Source organism: Muntiacus reevesi, chromosome 8 (genome assembly GCF_963930625.1).
Source record: "Muntiacus reevesi chromosome 8, mMunRee1.1, whole genome shotgun sequence".
In the NCBI taxonomy this organism is placed as follows: Eukaryota; Metazoa; Chordata; class Mammalia; order Artiodactyla; family Cervidae; genus Muntiacus; species Muntiacus reevesi.
In genome coordinates this window covers 72,805,359-72,821,331 of record NC_089256.1, presented here as the reverse complement: position 1 = coordinate 72,821,331, position 15,973 = coordinate 72,805,359, and the positions used below count along the sequence as shown (strand labels likewise).

Sequence of the window (15,973 nt, the reverse complement as noted above, 5' to 3'; positions counted from 1 at the left end):
ATTTTATTTATTTTTTTATTTTTTACACTTACATTTTAATCACACTATAAAATTTGCCTCCTCTATTGCAGACAAATCACACTATAAAATTTGTCTTTGGGCTTGACATTTGGCCCAGCATTAATTTGGGCAAAGTCATTTAATCTTTTTTCAGCTTTAATTTAATCTTTCATAAGTCAAGATCATAATGCAGACCTTGTCGGGTTGTTGTGAGAATTAAATAAGACCACGTGCAAGCAGTTACTGATCTATAAACTGCTCCACAAATTCTAATTATTATTGGCATTATTATCAGATACTTGCTACCTCGATAGTATCTGCACCGGAGAACCTGCCTCAGGAGGGGGAGATTTGCTAGCACGTAGGTTTGTAGCAAGAAAGCCTCCTCTCTGCGTGAACTGCCCCTTACCCAGGCGTGTGAACCGTCAGGGGTGAGCAGTAAGGGCCCCCCAGTGCCGACTTGGGGCTTGCCAGATGGCTCAGTGGTAAAGTATCCGCCTGCCAAGCAGGAGACACAGGTTCGATCCCTGGGTTGGGAAGATCCCCTGGAGTAGGAGATGGCAACCCACTCCACTATCTTTGTCTGGAAAATTCCATGGAAGAAGAGCCTGGCGGGCTATACAGTCCATGGGGTCTCAAAGAGGCAGGCACCAGACTGAGCAGTGCTGGGACGTCACTACCACATGTCCCCAGCAGAGGCCGCTGTCGGGCCGGGGCTGCTGAATTGGGAAGCCATCATTGCTCCTCACTGTCCGGCAGCCTGAGCACATGAGCCCTCTGGAAAGCCTGCTACACACACACACACACACACACACACACACACACACACACACACACACACACTCACTCACACCGGTACACACACACACACAGACACACACACACTCACACCGGTACACACACACACACACATACTCACACCAGTACACACACACACACACACACACACACACACACACACACACACACTCTTTCACACTGGTACACACACACACACTTTCACACACACACACACCAGTCCACACACATGCACACACTTTCACACTGGTACACACACACACACACACACACACACACACACTCTTTCACACACACACACACCAGTCCACACACATGCACACACTTTCACACTGGTACACACACACACACACACACACACACACACTCTTTCACACACACACACACACACCAGTCCACACACATGCACACACTTTCACACTGGTACACACACACACACACACACACACACACACACACACTTTCACACACACACACACACACCAGTCCACACACATGCACACACTTTCACACTGGTACACACACACACACACACACACACACACTCTTTCACACTGGTACACACACACACACACACTTTCACACACACACACACCAGTCCACACACATGCACACACTTTCACACTGGTACACACACACACACACACACTTTCACACACACACACACACCAGTCCACACACATGCACACACTTTCACACTGGTACACACACACACACACACACACACACACACACTCTTTCACACTGGTACACACACACACACACACTTTCACACACACACACACACACACACCAGTCCACACACATGCACACACTTTCACACTGGTACACACACACACACACACACACACACACTCTTTCACACCAGTCCCCCAAACTCCTTCCCAGCACTGTGGGCCCCAAACGCACTCGCCAGCAGAGGAATGCATTCCTGGCATTCTGAACTCTTGGAGGGTTTGTTTTCCGTCCTTGCAGGGTCCACCAGGAGTTTCCCAGGGCACTCACTCTCAACCACACTGGATAAGTGAGTTGTGCTTGTCTTGTGCTCATGCTCAGTCATGTCTGACTCTTTGCGACCCTTTGGGCTGGAGCCCACCAGGCTCCTCTGACCATGGAATTTCCTAGGCAAGAATACAGGAATTCCCCCTCCAGGGGATCTTCCAGACTGGGGGACTGAACCTGTGTCTCCTGAGTTTCCTGCACTGTAGGCAGATTCTTCACCCACTGAGCCGTCAGGGAAGCCAGGATAAGTGAGTTGGCTACTGCTTACTAGGCATGTGAAGACGGGGAAGAGAAAACTTCAGATGGATTAAATAAATGAGATACTAAAAATGAGATGCTGATGGATGTAAATATTATCTCCCAACATTCCCATATTCTGAAAATCAAATTCAGAACAGCAGGTTATAGTATTAACCCATTTCTATAGAAAATATGAGGAAGAAGCGTGGGCAAGGATTCTAGGAAGATACACACTGCAGGGTTAAGGGTGGCGAGTGCTTTCTGGCAAAGGGAAGGAGACAATAAGGGGAATTTTGACCTTTTACTCTATATGAGTCCTTAGACTTTGAATTGTTTTCAACAAGTGTACTTTGTATTTTTATGGTGACTGCAATCCCTTGGTTTATTAGGACATTGTCCTGATCATTTAAAACCACTTAATTTTTGGAAAATGACCTTTTCTAAGCCTGTTATTAGGAACTTTAAAAACACTGTGAGATATAGCAAAATAGAAAAGAGTACATGAAAACTTGTACGTACAACTTATGTAATGACTTTAGAAAAGCATCAAATTTATTACCCAAGCAGAAAAACAAAACATTACCACATTCCAGAAGTCCTCAGCTATCTTTCCATGGAAGTCCTTCCTTTCCCAGGAGAGAAATTTTATGTAGAATTTTGTGTTCATCATGCTCAGATGATGTTTTCCTTTCTGAATGAACAAGTTTACTTTGGGCTTATTTTTAATTTGTGTAAATAGAATCATATAGTAGATAATCTTTGGAGACTGGCTTCTTTCATTCAACATCATATCTTTGGGATTTATCTTATACATATTGTAATGCATTATTTTCTTAACTGAGCACCCACAAACCTATTTATTTATTCTACTGCTGATGGATGTTTGGGTTGTTTCCAGAGTTTTGCTATAATACACAATCATGTCCTACATAGTTGTGCATATGTTTCCTGATGTACACATGGGGGAGTTTCGAGGGGCTCTGTACACAAGAGTGGCATCCCTGGTGTTTCTTAGTATTGCCAGCGCTCGGACTGTCCAGTTTTTTATTTTTGCCAGTTGGTATTTTGAAAGCCTGTTCTTTTCCTCATTACTATATTAATGAGGATGAACATCGTTCATATATTATGGGACTCAGGTATGTCCTTTTTGGGGGAGCTCCTATACAGTTCCTCTGCCCATTTTTCTTTGGATATTGTCTTTCCTTGTTGATTTAGTTCTTTATATGTTTTGAATGGGCTTCCCTGGTGGCTCAGAAGGTAAAGAATCTGCCTGCAATGCAGGAGACCTGGGTTCGATCCCTGGGTTGGGAAGATTCCCTGGAGGAGGGCAAGGCAACCCACTCCAGTATTCTTGCCCATGGACAGAGGAGCCCAAAGAGTATTAAGTGTGTTGCAAATACTCTTTTTTCAGTTTGTGGTTTATCTTTTTATTTTACTTATATAGCATATTTTGATGAATAAAGTTCTCAGTTTTAATGCAGTTAGATTTATCTATCTATCATTTCCTTTGTGATTTTGCTTTTTTTTAAATGTCTTGTTTAAAAAATTGTTAATCCTCCTGTGATAGACAGAATAATGACCCCTGCTGCTGCTGCAGCTGCTGCTAAGTCGCTTCAGTCGTGTCCGACTCTGTGCGACCCCATGGACTGCAGCCTACCAGGCTCCTCCATCCATGGGATTCTTCAGACAAGAGTACTGGAGTGGGTCGCCATTGCCTTCTCCGAATGACCCCTAGAGATGACTATGTCCTAATGCCCAAAGTTTGTATGTTATATTACATGGTAAAGGGGAATTAAGGCTGCAGATGGAATTAATAGATGGTGCTAATCAACTGATCATAAAAATAAGGACATTATCCTAGATTATCTAGGTGTTCAGTATAACCACAAGAGTCTTTAAAAGTAAAGGGAATTCAGAGAGAGATGTGGTTACAGAAGAATGGGTTGATACTTGGAGGACTTTAAAAAGAGATGTAACACTGCTGCCTTCAAAGACAGAAGAAAGGGACCATGAACCAAGGAATGCGGGCAGCCACTCAAAGCTGGAAGAGGCAAGGAAATGGATTCTCCTTTGTGCTAAATTGCTTCAGTTTTGTCCTACTCTTTGTGACGCCATGGACTGTAGCCTACCAGGCTCCTCTGTCCATGAGATTCTCCAGGCAAGAATACTAGAGTGGGTTGTGACCCAGGGATCGAACCCACATCTCTTACATCTCTTGCGTTGGCAGGCAGGTTCTTTACACTTGCTTCATCTGGGAGGCTTCTAGAAGGAACACAGCCTTCCTGACACCCTGATTTTAACCCAGTGAGATCCATGTTGGACTTCTAACCTACATAACTTTTAGATAATAATTTTGTGCTGTTTCAAGTCACTAAGTTTGTGGTCATTTGCTACAGCAGTATTAGACAATGAATACACCAACTCTACCCTATTTAGGCCTGTGTGTTTTAATTAATTCACTTATTTATTTTTGGCTGCACCATGCAGCATGTGGGATCCTAGTTCTCCGACTAGGGATCAAACCCATACCCCCTGCATTGGAAGTGCAGGGCCTTAGCCACTGGACCACTAGGGAAGTCCTTAGCGGGCTCCTCAGCACTTTCTAACCGCTTGTGATCCCTGTGTCTCCAGTTCAAGAGTTCTCAGCCTGGCTGCACAGGAGCATCATCTAGGAAGCTTTCAAAAGATAACGGTGCCAAAACAAAAACAGAAAGCAAAAAAACCTTGATCCCTGGGCCCTAAACCAGACCAATTAATCACAATTTCTGGAAGCAGAAACCAGGCATTATTAATATTTTCTCCTAATATCACTCCATCCTTTTATCAATTAACCCAACTTTTTTGGGGGGGGACGGGGAAAGGATCTATTTGAAAGTAAACTGCAGACATAAATAAACTTTCTCCTAAATGACGGTTCCATTTATCTGAACTCAAACCCATCTGTGTTCAAAATTGTTCCGTGGTGACAGTGAAAACATCTGAGTAACTGAGTGGAGATAGGAAAACTCCTATCAGAGTGATGGAAATATTCTGTATCTTGTTCTGGGTGGTGGTTACATAAATGGAAACATGTGTGAATATTCATTAAGCTGTACATTGAAGTTTTGTGCCATTTACTACATATAATACATTAATTAAAAAAGAATAGTCCACACACACACAAAAAGTCACTAGGCAATCCTAAGGCAGTCAGGGTGGAGACCCATGGGACCCGCTCTTTACCGGGGTAGCCTTTCCACTATGGACACTTATCTCGAGCCTGCCTTTAAGCACTGAGATCCATTCCCTCCATGCAGTCTCCCACATATCACCCTTGCTGACTGCCTCCCAGCACCAGTTCATCAGCACCCATCCCGATGGTTCTGGTGTTTGGTGAAAGAAGACCTGCCTCCCCTGGAGTCCGTGAGATGGGTGGGGCAGTGGCACTGTGTGATCACGTTTTGTGTCTCCCTATTGTGCAGTCCAGTGGACTGCATGTGGGCATGCTAAGTCACTTTGGTCGTGTCCAACTCTTTGTGACCTAGCGCATAGTAGCCTGCCAAGCTTCTCTGTCCGTGGGATTCTCCAGGTAAGAATACTGGAGTGGATTGCCATGCCCTCCTCCAGGGGATCTTCCAACCCAGGGATCAAACCAACATCTCTTATGTCTCCTGCATTGTCAGGCACGTTCTTTACCACTAGTGCTACCTGGGAAGCCCATGCAGTGAATTAGTGAAACCAAAAGAAAGAAAGAAAAAAAAATCATTTCATTTAGTTAACAGGATAGACAAATTCTACTTAAGGATAGTGAAAGTGAAGCCACTCAGTCGTGTCCAACTCTCTGTGACTCCATGGACTGTAGCCCACCAGGCTTCTCCATCCATGGGGTTTTCCAGGCAAGAATACTAAAGTGGGTTGCTATTTCCTTCTCCAGGGGATCTTCCCCACCCAGGGATTGAACCTAGGTCTCCTGCATTGAAGGCAGACGCTTTACCCTCTGAGCCACCAGGGAAGTCCTTGTTTTATTTGGGAAAGAAAGTAACTGTTTGGTTACATGCCAAAAAGATGAATTAGAAAACTGGACTTGGTCACAGATTTTAGAACCAACAGGGCCACCGGGGGTAAGACATAATTAAAGCTATACATGAAAGAGATCTCAGTGTGAGAAACCAAGTATTTCCTTGTGAAGAAAAAACTAGGATAAACCATTTAGTCATTTTTCTTATGATAGATTATTCAGTGACTCTGGCGTAAGTCTGCCATGTTAGAAAATTTAATCACAGGTTACTTTAACTTCTTTTAAGCTCTTAATGACTTAACACCTGTAAAATATCCTCAACCTAATTTCTCAAGTTCCTCTTTGAGAATTTTAAACATTGTTCTCTGTGTTATGAAGTTAAACAGGCCAAATGTCTCAGAGCAGCAACAACAAGCCTGTTTCTTCCAGAGTTCCCAAAGAGGTGAAAAGAACAAAAGTATACATGGATTTTTCCATGGATTTTCCAGGGGGAAATCTGTTCTGCCCTTGAGGAATAAGAGAAAGAAATCCAGCCCCTAAACACTAGCAAGTGAGACCTCTTCATACTCCCAAGGTCACATCTTCAGTTTCAAGAAAGTAGATAATAACTGTATGCAAAAAGGATCAATTATTGCTAGTCCAAATAAACTGTAGCTTTTGAGAGTTTAAAGACCTTTCTAGAAAGTAAGTCAAAAACTCTACAGATTTATTTAGCTCAGATACTAAAAACTACTTTGCATTTATACTTGATGTAAAAGTAAAGCAGGTTGAAAGTCGAAAAGACTTTTAAAAGGAAAATATTTACATCTGTCAATTTTTACTTCAAGAATTCTGAAATCTCCCTGAAGAGATCAACTGACTTTTATCTGGCTTTGTTTGTTTGTTTTTCCGTTTCAGCAAGCATCAATATTTTCCCTTTCCTTATCGTCACTGTCAATTTTAATATAAAAATATTCTCAGATTAGCTTCTAAAGAGGCAAAGACAAGAATAGCTTGGGGAAATAAGAGGAAACTTGTTTATTAGGGGAGATGGATGAGAAATGAATCCTTAAAGAGCTCCGATCCCTATTGGACAAGATATTGAAGATACAAGATATTTCTCTTAAATGCCCAGTAGGTATTAAAAGAAAGTGTGTGTGTGTGTGTGTGTGTGTGTGTGTGTATCACCACACTGTGATCTACATATTTTCTGGCTTCAGAACTGCTTTTCTTTCTTTTCAAATCATGTTCCAGAGAAGACAGTCTCATTACCCCTAGGTATGAGATTTTTCTTTCTTTTCTCAGTGGAGGATAGAAATGGAAAAGGTATATTTACTGTCAAATTTTTTTCAGAACACTCCATGACACTTAGTTTCTTAAAGAATAGATATCTTATAGCTGAGAAACAGGTGAGTGGAATGCCCAACAGTGGGACACACCATATCTCTTAAGTAACATCCCCTCACCCTTGTCAATTCATTTATCTGACTGGTTATTAACATTCATTTTCTCATTTTGACCTTTCAATGTTCATGTAACATTATATTAGAAGGCAAACCAACCCCACGATGGGAAAATGAAGCTTTCCAAGTATACAAAAGAATGGAGCAACAAACCCAACCTTCTCTGCAGGCTGATCTAATCTGCATAGAATTACAATCAGTAATTCCCCTGAGTCTGTCCATGGGGTGAGGGCTGTAGGAAAAGACAGCAGACCTTAGTCTAGAGCAACATTGTATTATTATTACTACACAAGCTGGTCTACTCTGTACCCTGATTAGTAACACCCAAAACACTGACTCCGGGGGAAAAATGGTAAGCATAGCCATTGTTGTTGCTGTTGGATAGTTGCTCAGTTGCATCTAACTCTTTGGTGACCCCATGGACTGTAGCCTGGCAGGCTCCTCTGTCCATGGGAGTTCCCAGGCAAGAATATTGGAGTGGGTTGCCATTTCCTTCTCCAAGGGATCTTCCCAATCCAGGGATCAAACCCACATCTCCTGCATTGGCAGGCCAGTTCTTTACCACTGAGCTACCAGGGAAGCTCCAAGCATAGATGTAGTGATATTTTAACATCCTTCCGATCCTGACTCTTGCAAAAACCTTGGATCTGAGGTAGTGGTGAGGTGGATGTGGTGGGAGCACATACAAAGTACCAGCAGGCTACCAGGTACTCATTTATGGCACACTTCCCTCCCCAAACGTCTCCCTTCCAGTCCCTGAAATCTAGTACTTGTGTTCCAAATTTTTAAAAAGGGAATAATAAAGAATTAATGAGCGCAGGCTGATTACAGCCCTGCTGGGTTAGACTGCTGTCTCTGGACACTGTAATTTGCACAATGGCCATTTAATTGTTCTGTGCCTCTGTTACTTCATAGATAAAAACAGGGATTAGAAAGGACAGAAGCGAAAAAGTTTGCTACAGAAATGTTTTAGATACTGATACTCTCAACTGCAAAGAAAGCTTCAAAGGAATAAAAAGAATGATTTTTGCATGAGATAAGTCAACTGACAAAGGCCACGATCAGAGACCAAGTACTTACCAATAATAACGGTGTTGTCATCAGCAATTAGCAACTTGCTGTGGACATAGATAAGCTCAGTGACTAGGTTTCCTTCAAGCTCTGCATGTGTTCTAAGACCACAGAAGGATATATAATTTATCCACTGATTGCCAACTGTAAATTAAACAAGAAATCACTAAAATTAACATGACCAAGCTCAATAAAGGCATCTTAGATTTTACTGTCTTTCAAAACAAGTATACCACTTCAACAGGTTAAGAATAGATTGTATGACATATATATGCATGTGTGTGTACATAATTTTAGAATGCATCTAGGATCTATTTTCACTTTCTGAAGAGTTTTATATAGCTCATATAAATGGAGATATAATTTCAAAATATCTTACTGAAGTGATTTCTATGAATCCCCAATGCTACGTGATCCCAAAATAAATTCAAATATGAACATTTTATTTTAAAGACTTATTGAGTAACTACTGAAGAGTGATAATTGAAGTATAACCACAGTGGGACAACTTAAGATTTGCATCTGTCTGGGTTGACACCTGTTGCTGTTTATTCTGTTATTTTTTAAAATTTACTTGTTTGCCTGCATCAGGTCTTAGTTGCAATACACGGGACCTTCATTGCATCTTGTGGGATTTTTTCATTGCGGCTTCTATTTGTGGCTCATGAGCTCATTAGTTGCAGTACATGGGTTTAGTCGCTCTGTAGTGTGTGGGATCTGATTTCCCAACCAGGGATCAAACCTGCATCTCTTGCACTGGATGACAGATTCTTTTTTCTTAATCTGATTTTATTTATTCTTTTTGCCATTTAAAAAAATTTAATTGGAGGCAAATTACTTTACAATATTGTGGTGGTTTTTGCCATACATTCACATGAATCAGCCATGGGTGTACATGTGTTCCCCATCCTGACCGTCCCTCCCACTTCCCTCCTCATCCCATCCCTCAGGGTCATCCCAGTGCACCAGCCCTGAGCACCCGGTCTCACGATTCGAACCTGGACTGACAATCTGTTTCATATATGATAATATACATGTTTCAATGCTATTCTCTCAAATCATCCCACCCTTGCCTTCTCCCACAAAAGTCTGTTCTTTACATCGGTGTCTCTTTTGCAGTCTCGCATATAGGGTCATCATTACCATCTTTCCAAATTCCATATATATGTGTTATTATACTGCATTGGTGTTTTTCTTTCTGGCTTATTTCACTCTGTATAATAGGCTCCAGTTTCATCCACCTCATTAGAACTGATTCAAATGCATTCTTTTTAATGGCTGAGAAATATTCCATAGTGTATATGTACCACAGCTTCCTTATCCATTTGTCTACCGATGGACATCTATGTTGCTTCCATGTCCTGGCTACTGTAAACAGTGCTTTGATGAACATTGGGGTACACGTGTCTCTTTCAATTCTGGTTTCCTCGATGTGTATGCCCAGCAGTGGGATTGCTGGGTCGTGTGGCAGTTCTATTTCCAGTTTTTTAAGGAATCTTCACACTGTTCTCCATAGTGGCTGTACTAGTTTGCATTCCCACCAACAGTGTAAGAGGGTTTGGATGGCAGATTCTTAACCACTGGATCACCAGGGAAGTCCCAACACCTGCTGCTGTTTAAATCAGATGCAAGGCATGAGTCCAAACTATCTGATGTATATACATACTTAGTAGCAAACTCAGGGCAAAACAGCAGTTAAAATTTTACAGACTTTGGGTAAGTAAAAATGTTTACAATTAAATAACAATCTTCCTTCTAAATCATTAAAATTAGGGAAACAAAAAATTCTAAGTACGTTTGACCTTGGAGAATTTATTTCAGAGCAAGAAGTGCGAGGTTTGTACTTTAAAATGTTGCCCTCTCGTCGTGTGAAGGTCATTTATGTGATAAGAACTGTATTCCACATCAAACCAACCCATAATCATTACTCTGGCATGAGTGTTAGTCACGAGATTTTATGGCCCCCCTCTCACACAGCAGTTGTCCTGGATAAGCTAAGTGTGATACTAAGAATAAATGGACTGGAACCAAAGCATCACAGATTCTTATAGAAGGAGAATATGAATTTTTATAAGAGAAATTGAAGTATGCTGATAGAATCAATGGTAGTTCATATTTCATTTACTGAAGTTTCCAGGTATTACTAATGTTTTCTATTTTGCTGTTGATGTTACTCAGTGAACCTATTACATTTAGGTATCTTGGAAAGAAATTTTTTCACAGGTAATATATAGAGGTTCCTCCATTTATATATAGATAACCCTTCCCATATCTGATATTAACACATACTATAAAGTCTGTATAATTAAAACAGTGCAGAACTGGTACATAGACAGCCAAACCAGTGTCTGAAATTGCAAGTCCAGAAATAGACCCAAGTAAATATGGAAATTTTGCATATGATACAGGTTGTAGCTCTAGGAAAAGGGCTTTTTAACAAAAGGTGATAGTATAATTGCATAGCCATTTGAAAGAGATAAAAATTATATACATTCCTTACAGCAATCATAAAAACTCTAAATAAAGCAGAGATGAAAATGTAAGCATATGAAACCATACAGGTGTTAGAAGAAAACCGAGTGAATTCTTGGTAACCTGAGTATATGGGAGGCTTCTGACTATCTAGAGGCAATAAAAGAAAAGATCAATAATGCTGGCTAAAAAAAACCAAAACAAACTCATTTGCATGATATGGAACACAAAAAGCAAAAACAAAAGGCAAAGGACTTCCCTGGTGATCCAGTGGTTAAGCATCTACCTTCCAATTCAGGGGCCACGGGTTCAGCCCCTGTACCAGGAAGATTCCACATGCTGCAGAACAAGGAGACCAGGGTGCTACAATGACTGAGCCTGCGCTCTGGAGCCCCAGAGCCGCAACTGCTGAGACCGCATGCTGCAACCACGGAAGCCCTCGAGCCTGTGCTCTGCAACAAGAGAAGTCCCCACTCGCTGCAACTAAAGAAAGGACTTGCAAGGCATTGAAGACCTAGCACCGCACAATAAATAAATAATTTAAAAAATAACTGAAGGGAGAAAAAGATCAAAGTCTTCCTAGAAAAATAGGTAAAAGACATGGACAATTCAACACACAAAAACATACATTTGAAAAGACAGTCATCTTCACTCATAATGAACAGAAATGCAAATTAAAACTATACTGAGAAACCATTTTTTAACCTATGAGATTGACCAAAAAAAAAAAAATAAAAAGAAAGAAAGATAACATATTCTGTTGTTGAGACTGGGTTGAGTAAGCTCTCTCTTACATTGATGCTGAAAGTGCAAATTGGTATAAACTTGGAGGGGAATTTGTCAATATCTAACAAAATTATCTATAGCCCAGCATTTCCACTCTAGAAACTTACCCTAAATATACAGTTCCAACATATAAGAACGTATGTACACAAAACTACTAATTATATTATTGTAATTGAAAAATATTGAAGATAACCTAATGCTCACACAGAGAATGTTTGGATTAACTGGCCAATTTATACATGGGAGAATATGCAGAGGTAGAAAGGAATGAAACTCTCTATGAACTGCTTCAGAGTGATTTCCAGGATGGAGTGTAAATTTAAAAAGAGCAAATACACAAGAGACTATGAGGTATGTTATTCTTATGAAAGAGATTTGGAGAAATAAGAAAATATACATGTTTCTGCTCATTTGTACAAAAAGAAACACAGCCCAAATAACTTAGAAACTGAAAAAATTTTTTACCAATAGAGGATGAGTAGATTAGGGTGAGAAAGACGGTGGGAAGAAACCGGAAGGAGCTATGGAGGAGTGACGCTTGTCTAAGCATGTCTGTCTTTTGTGTAGCTCCGACTATTGGAAGTCTTTTGCATACACTCAAAAAAGAAAAAAAAAATTCAGGAAAGATATAGGAAAAAAGAATCCCAAATAAAATACAAACTAAAGCAAGTGAACCTAACTGCGTTTCAAATTAAAACCATAATCCAAGGATACTTGGAACACTAGCTTTTGATGATATATACGGTGTTGGAGAAGACTCTTGAGAGTTCCTTGGACTGCAAGGAGATCCACCCAGTCCATCCTAAAGCAGATCAGTCTTGGGTGTTCATTGGAAGGACTGATGTTGAAGCTGAAACTCCAATACTTTGGCTTCCTCACGAGAAGAGTTGACTCATTGGAAAAAGCCCCGATGCTGGGAGGGATTAGGGGCAGGAGGAGAAGGGGACGACAAAGGATGAGATGATTGGATGGCATCACCGACTCGATGGACACGGGTTTGAGTAAACTCTGGGAGTTGGTGATGGACAGGGGGGCCTGGCGTGCTGCGATTCATGGGGTCGCAAAGAGTCGGACACAACTGAGCAACTGAACTGAACTGAACTGAACTGACTCTTAGGATAAAGATAAAAAGAACTATAAACAAATATTGGATTCTAATGAGATATATTTTTCATAGTAATTTCTGTGTATTCTAAGATTGAGGAAATATATATATATTATAGATAGTAGAAGTAGGTTTCTTATTGTGAGATAAAGAAGTTATAAAGATAGAGAGATGGCAAGGAGGAATCCTATGGCATGGGACTGAAACGACAAGCATCAGTATGGAGATTAGATGATAGGTAGATGATAGATAGATGGACAGATAGATAATGTGTATGCAAAAAGCCTATAGCAGTAATATCCCAGTAGCAATGATCATACCTCCTACCCAGAATTTGGTTTCTAAATACCACTTTCCACTGTGCGTGCATGGGTACTCACTTGTGTCCTACTCTTTGCAACCTCATGGACTGTTGCCTGCCAGACTCCTCTGTCCATGCAAATTTCCAGGCAACAATACTACAGCAGATTGCCATTCCCTTCTCCAGGAGATCTTTCTGACCCAGGGATTGAACCCTTGTCTGTTACATCTCCTGCTTTGGCAGGTGGGTTCTTTACCAGCTGAGCAACCAGGGAGTGAACCTATATAAGTCCCTTGAAGAAATGGTTGATTACCGGGCTAGTTATGGGCATGTATAAGATGGGTCTGAAAACCTTGTGCCAATAAAAAAAAGGCTGATGGGCATACATCAAAAGCCTCACAGGCCACACTCCATACCTACTCCCCATTTATCCTTGCTATGAAATAATTCCTATGGAGAGGCAGAAATCTTTATTTCTTTATGAAAAGTGCCTTTAAAAAGAAAGCTCAGGGTGAGTACCAGTCACAGGGACCAAAACGAAGATAAGGGTTCCAAGCTAGAAAGTAGATATGTTGTGTCCTGTCAAAAGAGGTGAACAGATCCACCACCCACTCTTGTGAGAAATTACTTTGGCCAGTACAGTCATCCCCCAGTATCCACAGGGTACTGGTTCCAGGATCCCCAAGGATGAAAAAAATCTGCCCTACTCTAGTCCTTTATGTTAGTATAAAGTCGTATACCATTTCCACGTGATGTACGCACATCCTCTTGTACACTTTAAATCATCTCTAGATTATTTACAATACTTAATACAATGTAAATGTTATGCGAATAGTTGCCTGCTTGTGGCAAACGCAAGTTTTGCCTTTTGGAACTTTCTAGGTTTTTTTCCCCTCAAATATTTTCAATCTGTGGTTGGTTGAATGTGGGCTGGAGAACCTGCAAAGTACAGCTGAGTGTAGGTTATTCTGTGAAGGAAACTGACTCAACAGAGTAACAAAGTTGGTGATGTTAACTTGTGGTGTGAGAATATACTGAAACAGTGTCTTCTGAATAAAACATGAGAAAGCCGGGAGCATGACAGGTATTAATAAAGAGCAATAGGCAGAAAATAATCATGGGGGCTTCCAAAGTACATGTCATGGAGGTATTTGAGAATCTGGAGTTTTATATAGGCCTCCAAGACATATTTATTGTGAACGGTGGTGTGTATATAGCTTGAAAGATGAGAAATCTGATACAATAGACTCTAAATTTATCAGGACATTTTGTGAAAGGGCTTGGAGTTGTTACAGGCGTTTGCTGCTTAAACAAGCACTTCTTATATGTACATTTCTAATCCTGATTGAATGCCTCTAGACCTTGTGTTAAATTATACTAAATTGGCTGCTAAAATGCCATAATTCACAACAATTATAAAAATGATAAAGAAAAGCTTTAGGTTAAACACTAAATCCCTGAAGATTAGCATATCAGAAAATTATACACTAATCACAGCTGGTTTTCTTTACAGGAATTCCAACATATTCGTAGCAGCAGTTTTGTTATTTCTAAAGAACTGAAACAGGAGAAAACTACAGTTCTCTATCCAATTAGAGATTAGCTAGTTCATGTATTTAAAACCACTACACTTTTATGAAAACAAAGCCAATAATACAACACTGTACCTCAAAAAGGGGCATTATGTAATTAATCTATTCTTCCATGTTTAGAGTATGAGCATTTCCCCCACAGAGATGCCTGATTTTGACTTGTTCCCAGGGTACTTGGAACTCGTTTTGTAAGAGGGCTTAACATTGAAATTACTTCTTATGCTAAAATCCAATTTTTCCCCTGAATAGACAAAGGAAGAAAAAGGGCCCAGAGTCAAAGGAAATGCTTATAATAAGCTCAGGATATATTTACGGTTGAGAAACTAAATAATAGTCTTGTTCTGACTCTTTATTTTCCTATAACCTCACCTTTGCATTTTTACTAGCCACTGTCATTACTGAATGACTGTCCTGATTTCATTTCTTTTTAAAAGATGTATCCATTTTTATCTCCTCTCAAATTTCATGTTTTTTTTTTCTGCCACACCGTATGGCATGTGGGATCTTGGTTCTCTGATCAGGGATCAACCCTCACCCCTGCAGTGGAAGCACAGAGTCTTAACCACTGGAGAAGTCCCCTGATTTTGTTTTTATCAAGAGATCTTTTCGAATCTTACTCATTCACTATCACTTCATTTTAAGCATTTACCCTAGAGATAGGGTAATAATCTGGTAAATCTGTGTGCTTGAGTGCTCAGTTGCTTCAGCCGTGTATGACTTAGTGACCCTACGAACTGTAGCCCGCCAGGCTCCTCTCTCTGTCCATCGGATTTTTTTTTTTTTCACAGCAAGGATGCTGCAGTGGGTTGCCACGCCCTCCTCCAAGGGACCTGCCTGACCCAGGGATCAAATCCGCGTCTCCTCCATCTTCTGCATTGCAGGCATATTCTTTACCCCTGAGCCACCAGGAAAGCCCCTGGTAAATTTACATCCTGGGTAAAATTAGATATAACTTTTGAAAGTATTTATTATTGGTGATGTACATGTCTTATGTCCAAAGTTCTTTCTCAAGATTTTTAGATTGAAGAAACCATTTGTGAAAAGTCACTGACTATTAAACAGAAATAGATAAGTTTAAACATATAGTCCTAAAGGCTTACTTCATTATTTTTACAACTTCCAGATCATTTAAAAATCCACCGGCCATAAAATTTGCCTCTTTAAAGT

At 40.5% G+C, this 15,973-nt stretch overlaps 1 protein-coding gene across 6 annotated transcripts in view; it reads right to left on the bottom strand.

Annotated features, from left to right (window-relative positions):
* The window catches only part of PLD1 (phospholipase D1), a 267,970-nt gene that overhangs the window by 66,950 nt on the left and 185,047 nt on the right, over positions 1-15,973 (bottom strand). For all 6 annotated transcript variants that reach the window (XM_065943633.1, XM_065943637.1, XM_065943636.1 and 3 more), the window contains one exon: positions 8,560-8,694. In XM_065943633.1, coding sequence (XP_065799705.1) covers positions 8,560-8,694 — 135 coding nt within the window. The remainder of the gene's footprint in view (positions 1-8,559; positions 8,695-15,973) is intronic.